At 45.6% G+C, this 23,110-nt stretch overlaps 1 protein-coding gene across 2 annotated transcripts in view; it reads right to left on the reverse strand.

Annotated features, from left to right (window-relative positions):
- Positions 1-23,110, reverse strand: part of LOC119955292 — a 233,119-nt gene that overhangs the window by 186,373 nt on the left and 23,636 nt on the right. For both annotated transcript variants that reach the window (XM_038781371.1, XM_038781372.1), the window contains exon 2: positions 19,656-19,724. In XM_038781371.1, coding sequence (XP_038637299.1) covers positions 19,656-19,724 — 69 coding nt within the window. The remainder of the gene's footprint in view (positions 1-19,655; positions 19,725-23,110) is intronic.

Here is a 23,110-nt window from a genome sequence, read left to right on the forward strand (position 1 = left end):
TAATGGTCCGGAGACTTCGCACCCGCCTTAGCATGGTTTTCCCGGACAATGGCGTAAACGTACGCCGCACACAAGAACGGCAGGGACATGGTTTTTCTCGGCATCGGCCGATTCAGCAGTTTGTGCCATGTGAGCCAGTGCTCATTCAGAATTTTGCTGGTGGTGCCCAGTGGGTCCCTGGCGTAATCATTCGCCAAACGGGCCTTATCTCTTATCAGGTGCAAGCCAAGGGTCGTCTCTAGTGCAAACATGTAGACCACGTTCGGTCCAGAAGACTATCCCTTCCAAAGATTCCCCGCCCCAGAGCTCATTTCTACAACCACAGAGACCAGACACAATGGAAAGTATTCCTCACAATCTTCCTCTGGAGCCTCACTCAAAGCCTGCGCAAGTCGTGACAGAACCGCGTGGAGATAGAGACGCCGAGATGACGGAGGCAGCAGACTCAGACTCCGAGATGGAGACACAGGACGCCTCAGAGGGGGAATCCTCGGGTCCACAGGCCGTGGATGTACAACCGTTACACCGTTCACGACGGAAGCGCGGTCTCCATCTCGTTACACGCCGCCCGATCCAGAACCTCATGCAATTGGTGTCCGGCCTGCGGCAAAACGAGTCCGACGCCCTCCTTCCCCAGGGTCTTCGGTGGATTCCTTGGACTTTGGGGGGAGGGATGTTATAACCTGCCTGCTTACCACTGGCTGGGGACTAATGACAATCCCACAATCCTTTGCGAGTATGAGCTTCCCCAATGAGGGGGGGGGGGGGGGAGAAATCATTAGCCGACTCTCTGCATAAATAGAGCTAGCCAGTTTGGAACTGGCTAGAGAGAGAGGAGCGAGCAGCAAGGGACGTTGCTGCTGCTGTTGTGTATATATACATTATTGTAAATAAATGTTATTTCTTTGGATCCTTAAAACTCGTGCTGGATTCTTCGTGGCCCTCACAAAAGTGGCGTACCTGCATTTATGAGATTTCTCAACCTGACAATACGATGCACGCTAACGGTTGGTGGCTGTTTGGAATGAAGGTAATCTGGTTGATAGCATTCGTTCTGCGGTGCTAGATATCAAAGCCCAATCTTAAGAGTTGTGAGGTATCTTTATGGAGGTTCTGGCGGAGCACAAGAAGGTTCTTGTGACAGAGAGAGCATGGTCTGGTGGAAGCCTGCTTCCGTATAGTTCAGTTCCTGTTACATGGCCTGCTGTCCATCCTGAAGAATTCCGGTGAGGAGCCCAGTCATGCTTGGTGTCTCCGATGAGGTGGTGGGGAATTTCCCAGCCGTGTTTGAGCACTGGCTGCCACGTTTCAGGAATCTCGATCTGGAGGCAGGGCAGCTCAAATTCAATGGAGCACATTTAATCCTGTCTCTGAGGCCAGGGGTTGGGTTGACCTTCCAACCTCTGGTTGTGTGTGGTCTTGTTCCTGTTGCTGGTCGAGAGGTATTCGGTCTGAGCCGGTCGAGTCGGCAAATTGGAAGTAATGAGGTTCATGTTCCAACCGTTGGAATCCTTGGAAGATCCTGAAGAGTGCTCTCCGTTTCAGATCTGCTTTATCCAACATGTCTACTTTCTTTGTGCATCAAAGGAGAGGTTTTTATCCTGATGATTGCCTCGTTCCTCAGTTGTTACCTGGTCTTTACTCCCTGACAGTCATGTTGTTGTTTGTTAATATCGTCAATTTATCTGTTTACAGGGAAGTAAATATTTTGTGTGTAGTTTCTGCACCGTTGATTTAATAAGGTTTTCTCATGTTAAGCTGAGTATTGATTTTTGGATTTGCGCATCGTTTCTTTATCCTCATATATCATTGAGGGGCAGATGAGCAGAACTGGTGCAGGGGGGAGGGACGGAGAATATGGGTGGTAAGGTTAGTTCTGTCCTCATTACGTTCGAGGAAGGTTCCACCATAGACAATGTTAATGTTTTTTTTATTTTTGGCTGCGCCTTTTTCTTCTTCAGGCGCAGGCAGACTGTGTATTATCCTGTTGAGGACAGGGGTTTGTTGGACTCCCCTTTAGGGAAGAGTTGGTTGTTTCTTCTGATGTGGGTCTCCCTCTTTGTCTGTTTGAACTGCTGTGAGTGAGGCTGGTCTGAATATTCTTTATTTGGTGGTGGGTGGTATGTCTAGTGGGGTCATACCTCCAAGAGGGTTTCTTCTTCCTCGTCTCTTCTCCTATTGGGGTGTGGGGCGTTGGTATGTGTATTGGACAGACTGAAAGGAGAGGAGAGGTGTTGTTTCCTGTACGGAACCGAACTGGTTCAGCTTCAGAGGGCTGCAAAGGCTGGGGTGTCACAGGAGTCCTTTGAGACAGTTCTCCGAACGTTCTTATTTTCTTTGTGGTGGTGCTGGGCTAGGCCACCTCGGCATCGCAGTCAGTACCCTGTTGCTCATTGGATGGAGGGGACCTTCCTTAGGGGCGTCGGGGGAGGAGTCCTATGTGGGTAAGTCCACATCTGGAGAGGTGAAATTAGGGAATGGTTTGAGGGTTGTTCCAGTAATTATCCTTATTCTTTTAATTTGGGAGTTGGAAAAGGCCCACTTTGCAATTGATTGGCTGGCTCTTGTCTGGTAAAAATCTCTTCAGAGATGGTTTGTGGGTCCGGGGGGTTAGTTCTTGTTCTTCTTCACTCATCTTTTGACTTTGAGAGATTTTGGGAGTGTTCCTTCTACTTCTCTCTTAGTATTGGTGCCTTCGAGGGCAGGCTGTGGTGGTGTTGGATGGTGCACTTGGTGTCATGGACAGATCTACATTGGCTTTTGGGTCATCTAATCCTATATTCTTTTGAGTGGTCCTGGTTGTGGTTGGTGTCGCACCGTTCCGGGTCGAGAGAGTAGCTGGCCCTCCCTCCCAGGGCACTCCCCAATCTGGGGGTTGCTCTGATGGTCTTTTCTTCCTGGAGTGGGTCCCCCCACTGCCCACCTCTACCCCCCAACCCCCGCCCCCTTCATTTTATGATTTGACCAGTTTATATTATACCTTTGTTTTTTTTGGCCCCAAGATATCCTGCTCTCCTCCTGAGTGTGCTACTGGTGTTGATGATTCGGTGATCTGTTTTATCCTTTGTTCGGGGCTGGGAGATGGGATTATGGAAGTTTGGATACTTGCTCTTGGCTCTTTCTCTCTTTTTACTTCTTTCATGGGAGGCCCTTGGCTGAGTATTCAGATTGGTTGTGCCTGGTCCTCTCTTTGTCTTTGATTTTGCAATTTTACCATCTCAAATATATAGGATGGCTCTATGTTCCTGTTTGGATCTGGTGAAAAGTTTAAACTGCGCTGTAAGAGTTAGTCAATTCCCCTTAACCCCGAGTTCTCGGGTACTGTTTTTTCCTTCTGTCATTTTATTTTGTAGCTATGGATGTGACGTGGGTCTATAATGTTGTCTATAATGTATGGGTGCAACAGATCATTTATTCATAGAAGGAACATGTTGAGGATTGTGTGCCTGATTTGGCCAGTCTTATTTGTTCCCAATTATATAATGTTTATTGTTTTGCATTATACCTGCTATACATTGATACCTGTAGCTATCTTTCTGTTTTTGTTTGTTTGATGTGAATTTTTTCTTTAAAAAATTGAAAATCCCAGTAAATAGACATTTGAAAAAAAATCATAATTTTTACTCTTTCCTTCCAATCAAATGCGTGCTGACTCCCCAAAACACAAGATCATGGATTTCATTGTCCTGTCCTAACATTAAGGGACAGTAACGGCCTCATGACTACTTCGGGAGCCTCACCATGCCATTAACAGTGGTGATGGGGCTGGTGCCATTTTGAAATATCAATATCTCCAAATTTGCAGACGGCACTACGCTGGATGGTGCTGTGAGAAGGATGCAAAGAGGCTTCAGGGTGACTTGGACAGACTGGCTGAGTGGACAAATACTTGGCAATTGCAATTATAATGTGTGTAAATGTGAAGATATCCACTTTGGTGGCAAAAACAGGAAGACAGATTATTATCTGAATGGTGGTAGTTTAGGAAAAGGGGTAGTGCAACGAGACCTGGGTGTCATGGTGGAACAGTTACTGAAGGTTGGCATGCAGGTACAGCAGGCAGTGAGGAAAGCTAATGGCATGCTGGCCTTCAGAGCAAGAGGATTTGAGTATAGGAATAGGGATGTCCTTCTGAAGTTATACAGGGCCATGGTGAGGTTTTGATCTCCTAGTTTGAGGAAGGACATTCTTGCTATTGAGGGTGCCCAGCGAAGGTGCACCAGACTAATTCCTCGGATGGCAGGACATATGAAGAACGATTAGATCGACTGGACTTGTACTCACTGGAGTTTAGAAGAATGAAAGGGGATCTCATAGATGAGATTGGACAGGCTAGATGCATAAGGAATGTTCCTGATGCTGGGGACATCCAGAACTAGATGTCACAGCCTAATAAGGGATAAGCCATTCGGGAATAAGATGAGGAAGAACTTCTCTCAGAGAGTTGTGAACTTGTGGAATTCTCTACCACAGAAAGCTGTTGGGGCCAGTTCATTGAATATATTCAAGAGGAAGCTAGATATGGCCCTTGCGGTAAAGGGATCAAGGGGTATGGAGAGAAAGCGGGAGTGGGATACTGAATTTGCATGATCAGCCATTATCATGTTGAATGGTGGTGCACGCTTGAAGGGCTGAATGGCCTACTCCTGCACCCATTTTCTATGTTTCATGAAAGGGTATCCACGGCTTCCACCTGTTTAAGGTTGCAGACTAATGACCTAAAGATTATCTGATCAAACTCCGCCATGGCAAGTTGGGAGTTCAATAAATTCGGTAACTTTTAAAATCTGAGATTATTACAGAATTGACAAGAAATGCTGCTGAATTGTTGCGCAAATCCAACAAGTTTGCGAATGCCCTTCGGGGATCTGCTATCTCTGCCCAGTCGGGTCAACGATACATTGTCTTAGACTTGCAATGCTCCACAGCAACTCTGATTGAGCAATAAAAACAAGTTTAACAATAGTAATTGTGTCACAAAAGTAAATAAATAATACACTGATTTTCTTCCTATTGCTTTTAAAGCTTCTTCAAAGTTTAGACCCAATAATAATAATAAGCTTAAAGACATATATATTTAAACAGCTGCTGGCAATTTGTCATCAATGTTTCATACTCAATGTAGACACTACAATAGTAAACCCACCACAGTATTCAAGGGCTTCATGGTGTATATCTGTCAGAGGTGAGTCATTGGACAAACATGTTCTAGTTAAATGACAATATGTAAGGAAACTTGTTGCAAAAACAGAATCATTGTAATTGAAGGCTTTCAGTTTCAAATTAACTGGGGGTGACAGATCAACTTGTGTCCCAAAGGCAGAGCATTTCTAATTGTATTCGGAGCAGTTTTCCAGATCCATATGTTCCTGTATCAACAGGGCAGCAGACCATTTTATATTTAGTAATGAGTAACGAACCTGAATTAGTCAATAATCTCATGGAAATGGATAGCAGATTACCGAACAGTGACCATTATAACATTCTTCCATTTTAGATGCTCCAATCATACAAGGATTGACAAAACAATAATGTGGGTTCAACATTCACTGGGAGACTGTGAGGCACATCTGCCTTGTAGGTACTGCCACTGCAGACTGAGTTCAGAGTCAAGGTCATGTACTAATGCATCATATCCTTTCACAGTCGTAGTGACTGACAGCAGTTTAAAATACGCTGCCTTAAAGGTATGTGTACAACATATCGCAACATCATCGTTTTTTTTCTAAAATAGAGGTTTATCCTTAAACTATTTATGTGACAGCAAAAGTAAATAACCTTGGCCGGGATTTCCGGGACCCAGTGCGGCAGGTCGCGCCATGGCAGGTGGCAGCGAGTCAGCAAATCCCATTGACTTTGGCAGCACCGAAAAATCCTGCTGGTGGGCAGGACTGGAAAATCCTGCTGGCGGATAGCGCCAGAAAATTCCACTAACGGGCAGGACTGGAAAACCCCACCAGTGGACAGGACCTGAAAATTCCACCGCTTGTGTCACAATATGCACAGCAATATATGTAGAAGTGTTTGAAGATGTTAGCAGTTTGCTTTCCCACCGGGACTTTGACAGTGATCTTAGCTGGAATATGTTTTTCTAGAACACTGTTCTATTCACAATAGGATTAATTGGCATTTCTGGTTGTGGTATTGTTCTGATTTTGTATCTGTTTTGTCATTTGATATTCGTACTTGGTACAGTCTTGATTCTGGACGTATACTGACAGTTTCTGCTGGATTCCATGCACCATCAAATTGTACTTGAATTTATTGTTTCACTTTCAGACTGGCTAATTCCTCCCTCACAACATTTAAGAAGCAGTTAGATGAGCACTGGAAATGTCAGAGCATACAGGCTACGGACCAAATGCTGGAAAATGGGATTAGAATAGATAGGTGCTTGATGGCTCATGCAGACGTGATGAGCTGAAGGGCCTCTTCTGTGCTTCTCTTCTATGACTATAATTTGTTACCCATATCCCAGAAGAAAAAAAACAGTAAAAATGGGAAAATAACAATACTGATCTAAACTGCTTTTTCCTATTGGAATGCCAGTCAAGGGCATTTTTCATCTTCCCCTGTTTTTCAATCAAGGCATTTGCACTCCTGGAGTATCGACAAGTGATGACTGGGGCTGGTATGTTGCACCTTGTCTACTGGATAGTCATTCTGCGTTGATTCCGCATTGTGATGAAGTTTGCAAGTTTGGAATGGGCCCCCATATTTGATGCCAATTATGCCCTGTAACATGTCAGATGATTATCTGCATTGCACTCCAACTCCTCCTGTGCAAGGCTTAGCTTCATGCAGTTCAAAGTGGTGCACAGAGCACACCTAACCACAACCCGAATGAACAGGTTCTTCCCGGCGGTGCAGGCGCCAGTGAGGCCCGGCCAACCCCACCCACATGATTTGGGCCTGTCCAAAACTTGTTGGGTTCTGGACAGCCTTTTCTGAGGTAATGTCCAAGGTTGTGGGGCTGAGGGTGGAGCTGTGCCCGAAAGTGGCAATCTGCAGGGTATCAGAGCAGCCAGAGCTACACATGGGGAAGAGGGCCGACACCCTAGCTTTTGCTTCCCTAATCACACGCTGGAGAATCCTGCTCGGCTGGCGATCAGCAGCACCATCCACAGCTGTAGACTGGCTGGCAGACCCAGCGGAATTTCTCCACTTGGAGAAGATCAAATATACCATCCGGGGGTCAGAGAAAGGCTTTCTCAAAGCATGGGGGAAATTTGTCTGCCTGTTCCAAGATCTGCTCAAAGCCAACAATAACTAGAAAGGAAGAAAATAAAAAATTAGAAGACTGATAGGAGCACACAACCCAGGGGAAGGGAGGGAGGAAGAGAAGGGAGAACCTAAGGAAAATGAAGGTAACACACAAAGGAAGGAGGAGGGGGCTGAAGACTCTCCCCATCGCGCCCCCCCCCCCCCAACCACACAAGGCAGACACAGCGGAAAACGCAAAGGAAAGAAGGGGAGGAAGGGGGAGAGCAAAAGCGAGGGGGGGGCACACCCCCGAGCGAACAGGGAGGATATCAAGGAGGGGGGGAAGTGCACCGAGACAGATGGTGACAAAATGTAAATTGACAGAAAAGAATCTCATATACTTACAATATCAAACACAAAACGCAACTGTATGTAAAATCGAACATGCCAATAAATTTTTGTTTTAAATCTCTATTGCTCCACAAATTGCACAGCAGTTAGACTTACACTCATTCAGCTCACCCAAATTTGAGTAATCTTACTGAGACCTGGTGACGGCTGGCTGGTGCGGTATCCCAGAATTAAGGTATAGAGTAGGGTTCTTACAGAGCTGCTGAAACACTTAACACACTGAGTGCTCGATAGTTGTTTCACTTCTCACTAGTTCTTCTGCCATGTGTGAAAGGGTTGATGCTTGTATACTTCTTAGTCAAAATTTCAAAAACCACGCTTCCACCATATTACATTATTTTATTCAACGTAAACGTACCAATCCTACTACACAGATAGGTAAATTAAAAATATAAGATCTTTTTATTTTATTCGTTCATGGGATGTGGATGTCACTGGCTGGGCCAGGATTTGTTGCCCACCCCTATTTCAGAAGACATCTAAGAGTCAGTCACATTGCTGTAGATCTGGAGCCACATATGGGTTGGCAGATTCCCTTCCCTCAAGGACATTAATGAACCAGATGGGTTAACAATATTCGACAAAGGTTTCATTCCAGATTTTTATTGAATTGCAAATTTCACCATCTGCCATGGTGGGATTCATGCCTAGAACCCCAGAGCATTACACGGTCTCTGAATTACCAATCCAGTGACAATACCACAATGCAATCACCTCCCCATTTGAAGGTAAGACTATATTATATACAATATTTACCAGGAGATTGTGAGGCATATCTGCCTTTTCGGTGCTGCTACTGTGAACTGAGTTCAGAGTCATGGTCTGATACATTATATCCTGTCTCGGGGGAGTAATCAACAGCAGGTTAAACACACTCCCTTAAAGGTACACATACATCATATCACAACAAGCCTAATGTGATAACATTTGATATTCGATTTGAGAGGGAGAAGGGACAGCTGTGAGCCAAGGTTTAAGTTCAGGTAAGGCCTGACTTTGTTGGGATGAGGCAGGAACTGATGACAAAAGAATGGGCAGAAATGACTAATTACCCTTTAAATTACTAATGAGCAGTGGGAGATGTTCAAAGGTACATTTGGTAGAATGTACGATCGATACATGGTCCTAAAAAACAATTGAACAACCTTATTCAGGAAGGAAGAGATAAAGGAAGAAATTAAGGACTTGGACAAAGGCAAAACCACTGCAGATATCCCATGGATTGGGAGAGATGGAAAGTGGGTGGCACAGTGGCTATCTCTGCTGTCTCACCGCGCCAGTGACCTGGGTTTGATTCCAGCCTGGGGTCTGTCTGTGCACATTCTCCCCATGTCTGCATGGGGTTTTGTCAGGTGCTCCAGTTTCCTCCCACAGTCCAAACACATGTAGATTAAGTGGATAGGCCATGCTAAATTGCCCCTTAGTTTGCCTGTGTGTGAGTGTGGCTATGTTTGATGTGGTGTAATGCCCCTCAAATTATAAGCCCCTGGCAACAGACGTATGGCCTGTTCCAGGAATAATTATCTATGAAACGGATGAAAGTCTGACCTATGCACCTTTAGGTTGAAAGAGAGAGAGAGAAAGAAAGAAAGAACAAAGGGATAAGAGCTGACGAGAGGGGAATATGAGTTTTTAAAAACTCCTAAAGGATATCATGGCCAGACTAAAGGATTTCACAAATATATGAAGATGAAGAGACTGGCAAAGAGAAATTTATCACTCTAATAACAGGCGCAGGTGATATTCTAATTGAAATTCAGGAAATGGTCGACTCACTAAATATTTGCTTTGTATCAGACGTACAAGAAAAACTAACAATAAATCAAAGGAAGGAACTGACTGGATTCAATATTTTTTTTAAAAAACCTGTTGATTGAGATACTAATGAGATTAAAAGATAGATGAGTTTGTAAAGAAGTTGATGAGGAAATTGTCTTTCTCATGATCTTCCAAAACTCTCTCAATTCAGGAATTATCTCCTTGGATTGGAAAATTGCCAATGCCATTCCAAAATTGTATTTAAGAAAGGTAAGAGAGATAACTTGCTAGTTATAGACCTATGGTCTAATATTAGTTATGGGAAGTTGCTGGAATCTATTATTCGGGACAGAGTGTCTGAACCACTTGGGCAAGTATGGGCTGAATAGAGTGTCAGCTTGGATTGGTAAAGTGTCAAATAACTGTTGATTTTTTTGAGGAGGTATCTAACATAGATAAGGGAGTGTCTTTGGCAGTCAACAAGGTTCCACACAAGAGACTGAGTTTGGAGTCAACCTAATAGATGGGACAGAGAAGTAGGTAGGAGAGAGAGGAAAAAGGCACGAATCCTTGCTACTGAGTCGGGAGTAAGTGGCCCAAACTGACGTAATTTAATTTCAATGTTTGGGGGGGGGGGGGGGGCTTTTAACTGCAGTGGGGCTTGCCACCTCTGGAAGGAGTTGGGAGGCAGCCACAGAGCCTGCCAGGTGGGGAGGTGGGCTGTCTCTGTGGTCCTGGACTTCATACCAGCTTTAAAAACCACAATAAGACAAAAATAGCCCTCCAGCCCTCACTCCTTCTCACCACCCCCCACATACTCACCATGCACCATCCATGCCACCTCATGCAAGCACCCATCCCCATGGCCCCTCATGCCTTCCATGCCAGCCTATTCCCCTGTCCCTTTCTCAAGACTCCATTGCCTTTTGTAGCCCATATTCCAATCAAAGCTCCTTTACCCACTCTCAGGGTCCAGAATAGCCCCATATTAATATAGTGCCAACTCATGCAACCTGTGCCCCACAACCATTTTCCCTTACATCTTTTGTGCCAATTCACCTATTGTCCACCAAGGGTAGACCTCAGGACCCATGGGGAATGAAACAGAAAGTTCTTAAGCATCCATTGCAGTCTTTAGGTTTTCTTTCCAATATTCTCATTTATAAACTATTCCCCAAATTTATGTTCATTCAATTGCATAATCCTTGATAAAAACAAGCAAATAATATTTCATTCAAGTGTTTAAACCCTTATAAAAATAAGCATTTTATTTAACCACTTAATCCCTTATAAAACAAGCATTTGTATACAAAGCCTCTCATTAAATACTTTGCAACCACTTGGAGCTGTCAATCAAACTGTTAACTGACAGGTACCCCGCTGTGGTAATGCTAGGTTGTAAAATTAGTCATCTAGCACTAATCCTGTACTGATAACTCTCAGGCTTAGGTAAAGAGGCAGAGTGAAATAGCAAGCTGCATGCTTTTTTATACTTAAATTAAAGGGCATGAGATGTAAATATTTTCACAGCTTGACATTTCCTTTGAACTTTTAACAGTTCCAATTAGTTTATCCCATTCTTCATGCATGTTCAGTTCTACATTTAGCAATCCCAAGGGTATTTGGCCTTTCCGAAAGGCATTTGCTTCTCTGAGTGGTGTCCCTGGAATTATTCAAAAGAGTATCCTACCTCTTCAAAGTAGTCCAGCAGCTTTGGACCTTTTCCTGAGAGGTGTAAAGCCCACAAGACATGTGTGGACCTCCCAGTTATGAAAATTGAATCTGTTTGAGGACAATTGCATTGAACCAAAATGTGCAAAGTTCAACCCATCTTCAATCCCTCATCTATCCCAGTGAAAATGGTGAGGGTTGGGATTGGGCACAGGATTTCTAAAATCGGGGCGGGATTCTCCGACCCCCTCCGCCGGCTGCCGAATTCTCCAGCGTCGGAGATTTGGCGGGGGCGGGTATCGCGCCACGCCGGTCGGCAGCCTCCTCCCGGCGATTCTCCAGCCTGCGATGGGCCGAGTTCCCGCCTGTTTTTGACGTGTCCCGCTGGCGTAAATCGCGGTAGGTCCCTACCGCCGGGACCCAGCCCGTAGCCGGCCTCCGGGGTCCTCGGGGGGGGGGTCTGGCCCCAGGGGGTGCCCCCACACTGGCCTGGCCCGCGATCGGGGTCCACTGATCCGCTGGCAGGCCTGTGCCGTGGGGACACTCTATTCCTACGCGCCGGCCGTGTAAGCCTCTGCAATGGCCGGCGCAAAGGTGAACACCCCTGCGCATGCGCGGGGATGACATTAGCAGAAGCTGATGCACCCGCGCATGCGCAGACCCGCGCTGGCCGGCGGACTCCCTTCGGCCCCAGCTGGTGCGGCGCCAAAGGCCTTCCACGCCAGCCGGCGGGGCGCAAACCACTCCAGCGCCGTCCTAGCCCATGAAGGTGCAGAGGATTCCGCACCTTTGGGGCGGCCTGACACCAAAGTGGTTCCCGCCACTCCACTGCGCTGTTTCTGCCCGCCCCGCCAATTCCCGGAGAATCCTGCCCCAGGTCTCCAAGACCATTTTAGCAAATGATAATTCAGGCAAAAGAATAGAGATAATGTTCAACTTGGTAGGATGCAACAAGTGATGACACCCAGAACTCTGCACTAGATTTTCGCTGTGTTTATAAACAGAGTTGTATGAAGGAATAGAGAGTCAAAGGTCTAAGTCTGGTGAAGACCCAAGCTGGCACAGATCTAAGCAGAAATTCCAAAAGGCCAATGATCTACTCAGTAAGTAAACTGGCAAATGGAGCTGAATGTGGGTACGTTACAGTTCATCCACTTTAATCCCACGAACGATAGAATATTTTCTCAATAGAGTCACGGTCACAACTGTAAATGAGAAGGGAGATTTAGGAGTCCAGGTATAGGAATCACTAAAAGTTAGTGCACAGATCAAAAGTAATTAAAGCAGTTACTGGAATAGTTGTTTGTCTGTAAAGAACTGCTGAAAAAATACATTTTGTCGAAGTTTTTTTGTCTTTCACTCACCATAAAAATCACAAGAATAGCAATGCCGGGGAAACAACAACTTTATACTATATGGTAAGAAGTCTTACAACACCAGGTTAAAGTCCAACAGATTTGTTTCAAACACTAGCTTTCGAAGCACTGCTCCTTCCTCAGGTGAATGAAGAGGTCACCTGAGGAAGGAGCTGGGCTCTGAAAGCTCGTGTTTGAAACAAACCTGTTGGACTTTAACCTGGTGTTGTAAGACTTCTTGCTGTGCTCACTCCAGTCCAACGCCGGCATCTCCACATTATACTATATGAGAAGAGGATGCTGATTAGTTGGCAAATGGATAAGTAGAGGCATTGCCATGGAGAATATGCCAGTTGATGGTGACTGATAGTTAACTGCCAGACATTAAACCAGACAGAATTACCCTGTGAAAGGAACCAGCCAATAGTGAATAATTACTTATTTTGGTCAGCTGAAACAGGCGCAATGTGTGCACATGGTCTTTCTGTCTGCAAAGAACAGGGCCCTATGTATTAATATATGTGGCTTCCAGTACACTCAATTGCACGACACTGTGAGCCTGACTCACAATTTTGCATTTTTTCCCATTCATTCAAGGGATGTGGGTGACACTGGTCAGGTCAGCATTTATTGCTGATCTCTAATTGCCTTTGAACTAAGTGGCTCACTGGTGCATTTCAGAGGGTATTTAAGAGTCAACCACATTGCTGTAGATCTGAAATTACATGGTTATCATTAGAGTTCTAATTCCAGACCTTTACTGAATACAAATTTCACCATCTGCCATATTGGGATTCGAACCCGACTCCACAGAGCAGTACCCTGGGTCTCTGGATTAGTAGTCCAGCAACAATGCCACTATGCCACTACCATAATTGGTTACCAGCATAATATTTAGCAGGCTGAGGACTATTGAGCAAATGTTTTCCAATATTGGATGCCTTTTTGTCAGAAATACTCAAGCTACTGGAATGTCGATCTTCATTTCAAGAGAGCTGGTTGAAGTAACGCTCCAGTTATGTTAATCTCTAGTTCAAACATATCTAGGGTGACTGAATTTACTCCTGGATACGGCACCTCAGGGAGAATATATTGGCCTTGGAGGGGTTGCAGATTTATCAGGAACAAACATACAAAGGATAATTGGGTTAAATTATGAAGACAAGTTGCAGAGAATAGGAACATAGGCATGGGAGTAGGCCATTCAGCCCTTTGAGCCTGCTTGACATTCAAACAGACCATGGTTGATCATCTACCTCTATGTCATTTCGCCCCATTAATCACCACATCCCCTGATGCCATGAGTATCCAGAAATCTATCAATTTCTGTCTTGAACATGCTCAATGATTGAGCTTCCACAGCCCTCTGTGGTAGAGAATTCCAAAGCTTCACCACCTTCTAAGTGAAGAAATTCCACATTATTGCAGTCCTAAATGGTCTGCCCCTTACTTGAGAATGTGTCCCTGGTTCTAGCCAGGGGAAACAACCTTCCTGCATCCAGCCTAGCATGCCCTATAAGACTTTTGAAATGACAGAGTCTGATTACATCATTTGGGCCTCAAGGGCATTTTGACTGTGAGATGCACACACGGACCTCAAACAACCAGTGGAAGATAGGGGAAAACAGACAACCTCAATTAAGTAACATTTTCCTTAAATAAACCTTCAGCTGCACATGTCCTTAGGTCTGGAATTTGCTTCCTAAACCTCTCTACCTCTCTCTCCTATTCAAGACTTTCCTTAAAACCTACCTCTTTGACCAAGCTTTTGATCATCTGTCCTAATAGCTCCTTATGTGATTCAGTGTCAGATTTGTGCTGATAATGCTCTATTTTAAAGGAACTATATGGATGCAAATTTTTGTTCCTGTAGTTAAGTCAAGTTCCGTGCAACACCCAGAGATTTGGAGTGGACAATGATGGGATGGAGGGAGATGGAATGGCAATGACTGGGACGAGGGGGCACTCCTATTCCACGGGCATGTTTTCTTACGTAAAACATTTTTTACATCCTGCTATTGTTTCTGGAGGTTCGTCATGCTTCATGCTCAGCAGAAACAGATTATGTTCACTGAGGATGCACGGCACAATTAATGGAACAGAAACAGAGTCCTGTTTTGGGGGGGGGTTTAACTGGGTGTTTCTCGATGCCTGCAGCGGCAAGAATGACACAGCTGTTTATCGGCACTTTATTGGGTGTTTTGGCCTCCGTGAGGAATCTGTTTCCTGCACAAACAAACTCAGCTCACCAGTGCAGGAAGAGTATTTGCGTATTGGGGGCCATTTTTAAATGCAGCCCCGATCGTTCAACATCCTCAGCCACCCCACCATCGTGACCGCACCACCCCCACCCACCCCCCCCACCACCACCCCACCACCCCACCGACCTCCCACTGTACCCAACTTATCTTATGGGCAGCATGGTAGCACCGTTGCTTCACAGCGCGAGGGACCCGGGTTCAATTCCCGGCTTGGATCACTGTCTGTATGGAGCCTGCACGTTCCCCTCGTGTCTGCGCGGGTTTCTTCCGGGTGATCCAGTTTCCTCCCATAAATCCCGAAAGACGTGCTTGTTAGGTGAACTGGACATTCTGAATTCTCCCTCGGTGTACCCGAACAGGCGCCGGAGTGTGACGACTCGGGGCTTTTCACAGTAACATCATTGTAGTGTTAATGTACGCCTACTTTTGACACTAATGAACATTATCTTGGGTGGACCTCGAGCCCCCCCCCCCCCCCCCCCCCCCCCTCCCCACCCCACTTCTTAAGGGCAAGGCATCCGTGGGCCTGATCCCTGACACCTTGACACTGCCAGTCTGGCACCCTGGTAGTGTCCTTGACAGCCTGACAGTGCCACCCAGGCATGGTGGCAGTGCCAAGATGACACTACCAGGGCGCCCAGCTGGCAGTGCCAATGTGCTGGGATGGCAGTGCCATGGTGCCTGGGTGCCAGCAGGTGTCAGATTACCACCCTGCCCAGAGCTAGACTGCCCAGGGGTCTTCAATGACAGGGGGTCACCCCAGGCGCCGTTACATCTGATCCACGTTTGTGCGGACCAGTACTAACGGTTGCCATGGCAAGGTCTCCCAGGCAAGGTTGATAGCACCCAGGCCCTGAAAGAATATGGTGAGGGCAAGAGCCAGATCACGATGCTTCATGAGGTTCGGTTAAATGCTGCGAGGCAATTTCAAATCTCGTGAGAGGCCTCTCTTGCATTACCAAGCCAGGCGCAACAAGGCCATTAAATTGCGGCAACCATATGGCTATAGTGCACTGCCCAGCACTGGTATGGCACAGGTTGCCCCACTGCTAGATTGGTCTGCTTTGTGTTAATTTTATGCCCCAGAGGCAGCCACAATGCAAATCACTCCCCATCCTCCAGACCTTTCAATGGTTTGAAAGTTCCAAGCCTGATTCTGTCATCCAGAAATCATAAATCAACGCAGGAGAATTGTTTGAAAAAGAAGTGAAGATATAAATGGAAGTAATTTCCTTGATGGCTTTAGTTGTTCAAATGTAAAAAAAATGTTAATTATCATTGCAGTCTATGTAAGCTGGCTGTGCTCTGTTTGAATCAGATAAACATCTCCATTTGTTACATCCTCTTTAACCTTTGCCAAACAAAACTAAATTTAGAACAGGTGATTTAGAGACTCAGAAAATGAATTGAAGTGTTCTAATTAAATGGCAATTGCTAATCACCAGCATTCACTATGTACACCCTAACATTGTGGTCTATTTATAATATGAGTGTCTTTAACTTCTCCCAGTTGATTGTAAAACCCTCCCAGTATTCATGTATGTCTGCTCTGTGTTCCTTTGTCACATCCACACTCAACCATTCCAATGCTCTCCTGGCCAGTTTCCCAACTACCATCCTCCAGAAAATCGAGCAATCCAACATTCTACTGCTTGTATACTAACCTACAGAAAGTCCCGTTCACCTGTCACCCCTGTACTCGCTGACTATGAGCACCACTCCAGCTCCTATTCCCTTTGTTTGCATGTCCAATCTATTGCATTCCTTGTCTTTATCATGAAACAGCTCCAAACAACCTCATGACTGGATCCTTTGTGATTGAACAAAGAAGGAAAGAACAAAGTACAGTACAGCACAGGACCAGGCCCATCGGTCCTCATGATACCACCCTTGGCCAAAACCCTCAGCACTTACTGGTGCCATATCCCTCTAACTGTGAGCATTCTACTGTAAGAGTCAGATATAGAAAGAGTTAATGTGGGACTGGATACAGTACCGCCCACGCTGTGATGTAAAGGGACACATGACCCGAGTCGAGTGGGCTGTCTTGCACTGGACAGAGATGTGTGTTGAGACAGCTCCTAGCTTAGACCTTATACTATATATATGTACATAGTTACCAGTATTAATAAGCACTTATTGTTAAACTGTAAGATTCAGAACCTCTTAAATAGACTTACCAAACGACACACTTACAACAACCATGAGTAATATTGATCCACATTGTATCATACAGCATAGAAAGAGACCATTCCACCCATTGTGTTTGTGCTAGCTCTTTCATAAAGCTACAATTAGCCTTACTTTCCCACTCTTTCTTCATAGCCTGATACAATCTTATCCTTCAAGTATTTCTCAAATTGTGAGAGCCTATTGATGCAAATAGTATGTTGCTTCACATAATGTTACAACAGTCAGTTTATCTGCATAAACTCTTCAAGATTATTCGATATTGTTCGTGTCCTCAATCAGATCCAAAGCTTTAAATTTAACATTCTTGACTCATGTTGATCAATCCCTCTTCAGCTTTTCTCCAATCTAACGCTGTTATCTACTTCAGCCCCCTGTCCTGCAATTCCTCCCTCACAGCCCCCCCCCCCCCACCCCCCGCCAAATACAGGGTCCACCTCCCTCTTCACCTCCCAGTAATACATATACCATGACTTGAACAAAGAACAAAGAAAAGTACAGCACAGGAACAGGCCCTTCGGCCCTCCAAGCCTGTGCCGACCATGCTGCCCATCAAAACTAAAATCTTCTACACTTCCGGGGTCCGTATCCCTCTATTCCCATCCTAGTCATGTATTTGTCAAGATGCCCCTTAAACGTCACTATCGTCCCTGCTTCTATCACCTCCTCCAGCAGCGAGTTCCAGGCACCCACTACCCTCTGTGTAAAAAACTTGCCTCGTACTCCTCTAAATATTGCCCCTTGCACCTTAAACCTATGCCCCCTAGTAATTGACCCTTCTACCCTGGGAAAAAGTCTCTAACTATCCATTCTGTCTATGCCTCTCATAACTTTGTATTCGTGACTCTATGAGGTTGCCCCTCAACCTCCGTCATTCCAGTGACAACAAATCGAGTTTATTCAACCTCTCCTCATAGCTAATGCCCTCCATACCAGGCAACATCCAGGTAAATCTCTTCTGCACCCTCTTCTGGTAGTGTGGCGACCAGAATTGAACACTATACTCCAAGTGTGGCCTCACTAAGGTTCTATACAGCTGCAACATGACTTGCCAATTTTTACACTCAATGCCCCGGCCAATGAAGGCAAGCATGCCGTATGCCTTCTTGACTACCTTTTACACCTGTGTTGCCCCTTTCAGTGACCTGTGGACCTGTACACCTAGATCTCTCTGACTGTCAATACTCTTGAGGGTTCTACTATTCACTGTATATTCCCTACCTGTATTAGACCTTCCAAAATGCATTACCTCACATTCGTCCGGATTAAACTCCATCTGCCATCTCGCCACCCAAGTCTCCAAAAGATCTAAATCCTGCTGTATCCTCTGACTGTCCTCATCGCTATTCGCAACTCCACCAACCTTTGTGTCATCCGCAAACTTACTAATCAGACCAGTTACATTTTCCTCCAAATCATTTATATATACTATGAACAGCAAAGGTCCCAGCACTGATCCCTGCGGAACACCACTAGTCACAGCCCTCCAATCAGAAAAGCACCTTTCCATTGCTACTCTCTGCCATCTATGACCTAGCCAGTTCCTTATCCATCTTGCCAGCTCACCTCTGATCCCGTGTGACTTTACCTTTTGTACCAGTCTGCCATGGTCAAAGGCCTTACTGAAGTCCATATAGACAACATCCACTGCCCTACCTGCATCAATCGTTTCTGTGACCTCCTCGAAAAACTCTATCAAGTGAGACATGACCTTCCCTGCACAAAATTATGCTGCCTCTCGCTAATATGTCCACTTGCTTCCAAATGGGAATAGATTCTGTCTCGAAGAATTCTCTCCAGTAATTTCCCTACCACTGACGTAAGGCTCACCGGCCTGTAGTTCCCTGGATTATCCTTGCTACCCTTCTTAAACAAAGGAACAACATTAGCTATTCTCCAGTCTTCCGGGACATCACCTGAAGACAGTAAGGATTCAAAGATTTCTGTCAAGGCCTCAGCAATTTCCTCTCTAGCCTCCTTCAGTATTCTGGGGTAGATCCCATCAGGCCCTGGGGACTTATCTACCTTAATATTTTTCAAGATGCCCAACACCTCGTCTTTTTCGATCTCAATGTGACCCAGACTATCTACACACCCTTCCCCAGACTCAACATCCACCAATTCCTTCTCTTTGATGAATGCTAATGCAAAGTATTCATTTAGTATCTTATCCATTTCCTCTGGCTCCACACAGAGATTCCCTCTCCTGTCCTTCAGCGGGCCAACCCTATCCCTGGCTACCCTCTTGTTTTTTATGTACATGTAAAAGCCTTGGGATTTTCCTTAACCTTATTTGCCAATGACGTTTCGTGACCCCTTTTAGCCCTCCTTCCTACTTTCCTTATATTCCACAAAGGCTTCATCTGTTCCCAGCCTTCTATCCCTGCCAAATGTCTCCTTTTTCTTTTTGACGAGGCCTACAATATCTCTCATTCTCCAAGGTTCCCGAAATTTGCCATATTTATCCTTCTTCCTCACAGGAACATGTCGGTCCTGAATTCCTTTCAACCGACATTTGAAAGCCTCCCACATGTCAGATGTTGATTTACCCTCAAACATCCGCCTAAGATTGTTATAATTAGCCTTCCCCCAATTTAGCATATTCATTCTAGGACCACTCTTATCCTTGCCCACCAGCACTTTAATGAATGTGGTCACTGTTCCTGAAATGCTCCCCTACTGAAACCTCTACCACCTGGCCGGGCTTATTCTCCAATACCAGGTCCAGTACAGGCCCTTTCCTAGTTGCATATGTTGAAGCTTCAAAGCAGCACAGGAGGCCAGTTCAAGATCCATTGTTACTTACAGGTGCACTCGACTGTCCTCGATGCCACAGTCTGACGCTGTTCACAAAGCTGAAATAGCAAGGCCGATCCTGCAAATCAAAGGCATTAAAATCACATCCTCGAGTCTAGATACAAACTCACTCTTATATTATATTATTGGTAAACAGTTAGGAACTAATTGTTATGTGAATGTACACCCACCTGATTGGCACCCCGTCCACAAATATTTCATCCTTCCTCTGGCAGCTATATGTACTACAAGATGCACTGCAGAAACTCACCAAGGCTCCTTGGCTTCGGCAGCACCTTCCAAACGCACAACCATGACTGTCTAGAACAGTGTTCTTTTTTTAATTAAGGGGCAATTTAGCATGGCCAATCCACCTACCTTGCACATTTTGGGGCTGCGGAGGTGAGACCCACGCAGATATGGGCAGAATGTGCAAACTCCACACGGATAGTGACCCAGGGCCGTGTTTGAATCCAGGTCCTCGGCATCATGAGGCAGCACTGTTAACCATTGCACCACCGTGCTGTCCCCAATCTAGAACAGTGTTATTCAAGCTTTTTTTCCCGGGACCCAGTTTTGCCAACTGGCCAACCTTTGAGACTCATGCCGGTCGACCTTCTGGACCCATGCCACGCCATGCCATGCCATGCCATACTCACTTACCCACGCTCACTTACCCACGCTCACTTACCCACGCTCACTTAAACTTGAGTCAAGGCAGTGTTTGGGACACTGATGTACACTTGCCCCAGGCAAGGGAGGGAAAGAAAATCACCTAGCTTTCCTGTTCTTAATCACTATCCAGTAGCTCCTGGTGCATTGAATTTATGTCATCATTGAGTGACAGGATCAGACATGCCTGTGATGTCCTCCTATCTATAAAAGTTCACTGTGAAGGGTCACACATGAAGAATAGCTGCTCATGAGAAATACTGGAGAGCCGCCAACAATTATGAATATGCATTCATCATGGGACATGGCCTCAAGGAAAAAAGAAGTGAAGGAAGAAGACTGAGGAGAGGACAACAAAGAACACATATCACTGGGAGATCCATATGTAACACTTGTAAATAAAACAGCCATAACTCTGTAGAGAGTGATATTAAAATCTTGATTTATAATTGGCTTAAATGCAATTCAGTTTATGGAAGTTCATTCAACTTCAAAGTACATTATTAGAAACAAGTTCATCAGTATTGATGAACGCTGACAACACTAAAACTGCCACACATGTAACTGTTCTGGTTGTCATTAATCAGAACAGAGTGGACATTGAACAAGTTCTCTCAGTTATTAATTAATAGATCAACATTTCTACTTTATAACTTTGAATATATTTACTATACATTCCGACCGGAGGGTTTCGGAATTGCTCACTTCTTTCCCCATAGCAAACCACCTAATGCTTGAAAGAGTAAGCCTATGTCTTATTGATTGGGAGATGGATTCATTAATTTGCCTTAAAATTTGCATTCTTCATGATTTTTTTAAACACAATTCTAGTCAAATCTCTCAGGCAAAGTTTCCACCATCATCACATCACTTTCGGTGGCAACCAGTGGACAAATAGGCAACAAGGCCCTGCTTCTGGCCCTCACCTAACCCCCATCAAATAGGCAACAAGGCCCTGCTTGTGGCCCTCACCTAACCCCCATCACCAATGTGTGGTCGACCACGGCAGCTAGCCTCGAGGTGTACTTGCACTGTCAAAAACCAAGCAACCTGTGCGGCATAGGAGCTGCATAAGTTACCAGGTGAACTGGTGGTCATTTCTGTCTCTGCTATCGGCAGCTTTCCGTATTTGCTCGCTTACCGACCACTTATTTTTATTGATGGTCTGATATTGCTATACATTAAGAATTATGATTGTCTCCATTTGGATAACATCCGTTTAAAAAAATGTGTTTAACATTTGAAAGGGACTCCACATATGAAAACAATTGCTCCCCGACCCTTCTGCTCAGGCAGGTCGCGACCCGCACTTTGAAAAATCCTGATCTGGAAGGCCAAGAGCAGCAAATATCAGGGAACACCACCAGCTGGAGATTCCCCTCCAAACCACTCACTATTCTGGCTTGGAAACATATCGCCATTCCTTCACTGTCGCTAGGTCAAAATCATGGAATTCCGTCCATAATAATGGGTGTACCTGTACCACATGAACTGCAGCCGTTTATGAAGGCAGTGAGCTGCCATTTTCTCATGGGCAATTAGGATGGACAATAAGTGCCGGTCTAGCCAGCGCTGCCTACATCCCATAAATTAATTTGTAAAAGTATGGGCGGCACAATAGAACAGTGGTTAGCACTGTTGCTTCACAGCGCCAGCGCCCAGGTTCTATTCCCAGCTTGGGTTACTGTCTGTGCGGAGTCTTCATGTTCTCCCAGTGTCTCTGTGGGTTTCCTCCAGGGTACTCCGGTTTCCTCCCACCTAAATCCTAAAAGACGTGCTTGTTAGGTGAATTGTACATTCTGAATTCTCCCTCAGTGTACCAGAACAGACGCCAGAGTGTGGCGACTAGGGGCTTTTCACAGTAACTTCATTGCAGTGTTAACGTAAGCCCACTAATAAAGATTATTAAACAATATATCTGGATGCCACATTTACAGCTACACGACAGTAAAGTGTTGGTCAACAATCTATCAGTTATATGGAGGGCTGCAACAAACTCGATGAAGATCCAGCATTTTGAGATTAAGGGCCAAATTCAACCAAAAAACTTCGAAGTGTCATTTTGGGTGAGTTTGGCCGGTGTTTCTCACCGGCAATTTGGGCGAGGTCCACGTCACTATTCAACTACACTTAGGGCACGATCGAATGGCTACAATGCACCTGAAAGCAGCCCACCGCGGCACAACGTGGCTGATAGAAGCTGGGAAACCCTGCTCCCGGGATCTACACAGTTCACAACGCATCGCAAGATCTAATCCGATTTTATGTAATCCAATGTAAATCCTGTCCTTCTTGGCAAATCTGCATATTAGAGTGAGACAGCTAGTCTCACTGTAATGTGCAATTTCCCAAGGCCCCGGAGGTATTGTGATCCAGCCCCTTCGCCACCGAGAGCTCAGGTGAGCACCTTTCAGTACTGGTCTCCATAAATGGGGACCAGATGGAATGGCACTTGAGGGGGGTCTCCCAGGCGACTTGAGGCACCCAGGTGCATGCCTTTTGGGCAGGTGGCACCCTGGCAGTGCCAGCCTGGCACCATTGCAGTGGTACCTTGGTGTCAGGCTGGCACTGCCTGGGTGGCATTGGCAGGGGCACTGTCAAGGTACCAGGTTGATGGTGCCAAGCTGGCATTTTTCACATGGCAGTCAGATGGCTGGTGTTGTCCTATGTGGATGTTTGGGGGGAGGGGGCTGGATGGCCAGTAAGGGCTGGATGGTCAGTAAACTAATCAGGTGGTTGTTGTTGGTTGTGGGGATTGATAAGGGATCGTGAGGTGTAGCCAGGCATTCGGGA

The sequence above is a fragment of the Scyliorhinus canicula genome, chromosome 20, assembly GCF_902713615.1.
Source record: "Scyliorhinus canicula chromosome 20, sScyCan1.1, whole genome shotgun sequence".
Taxonomy (NCBI): Eukaryota; Metazoa; Chordata; class Chondrichthyes; order Carcharhiniformes; family Scyliorhinidae; genus Scyliorhinus; species Scyliorhinus canicula.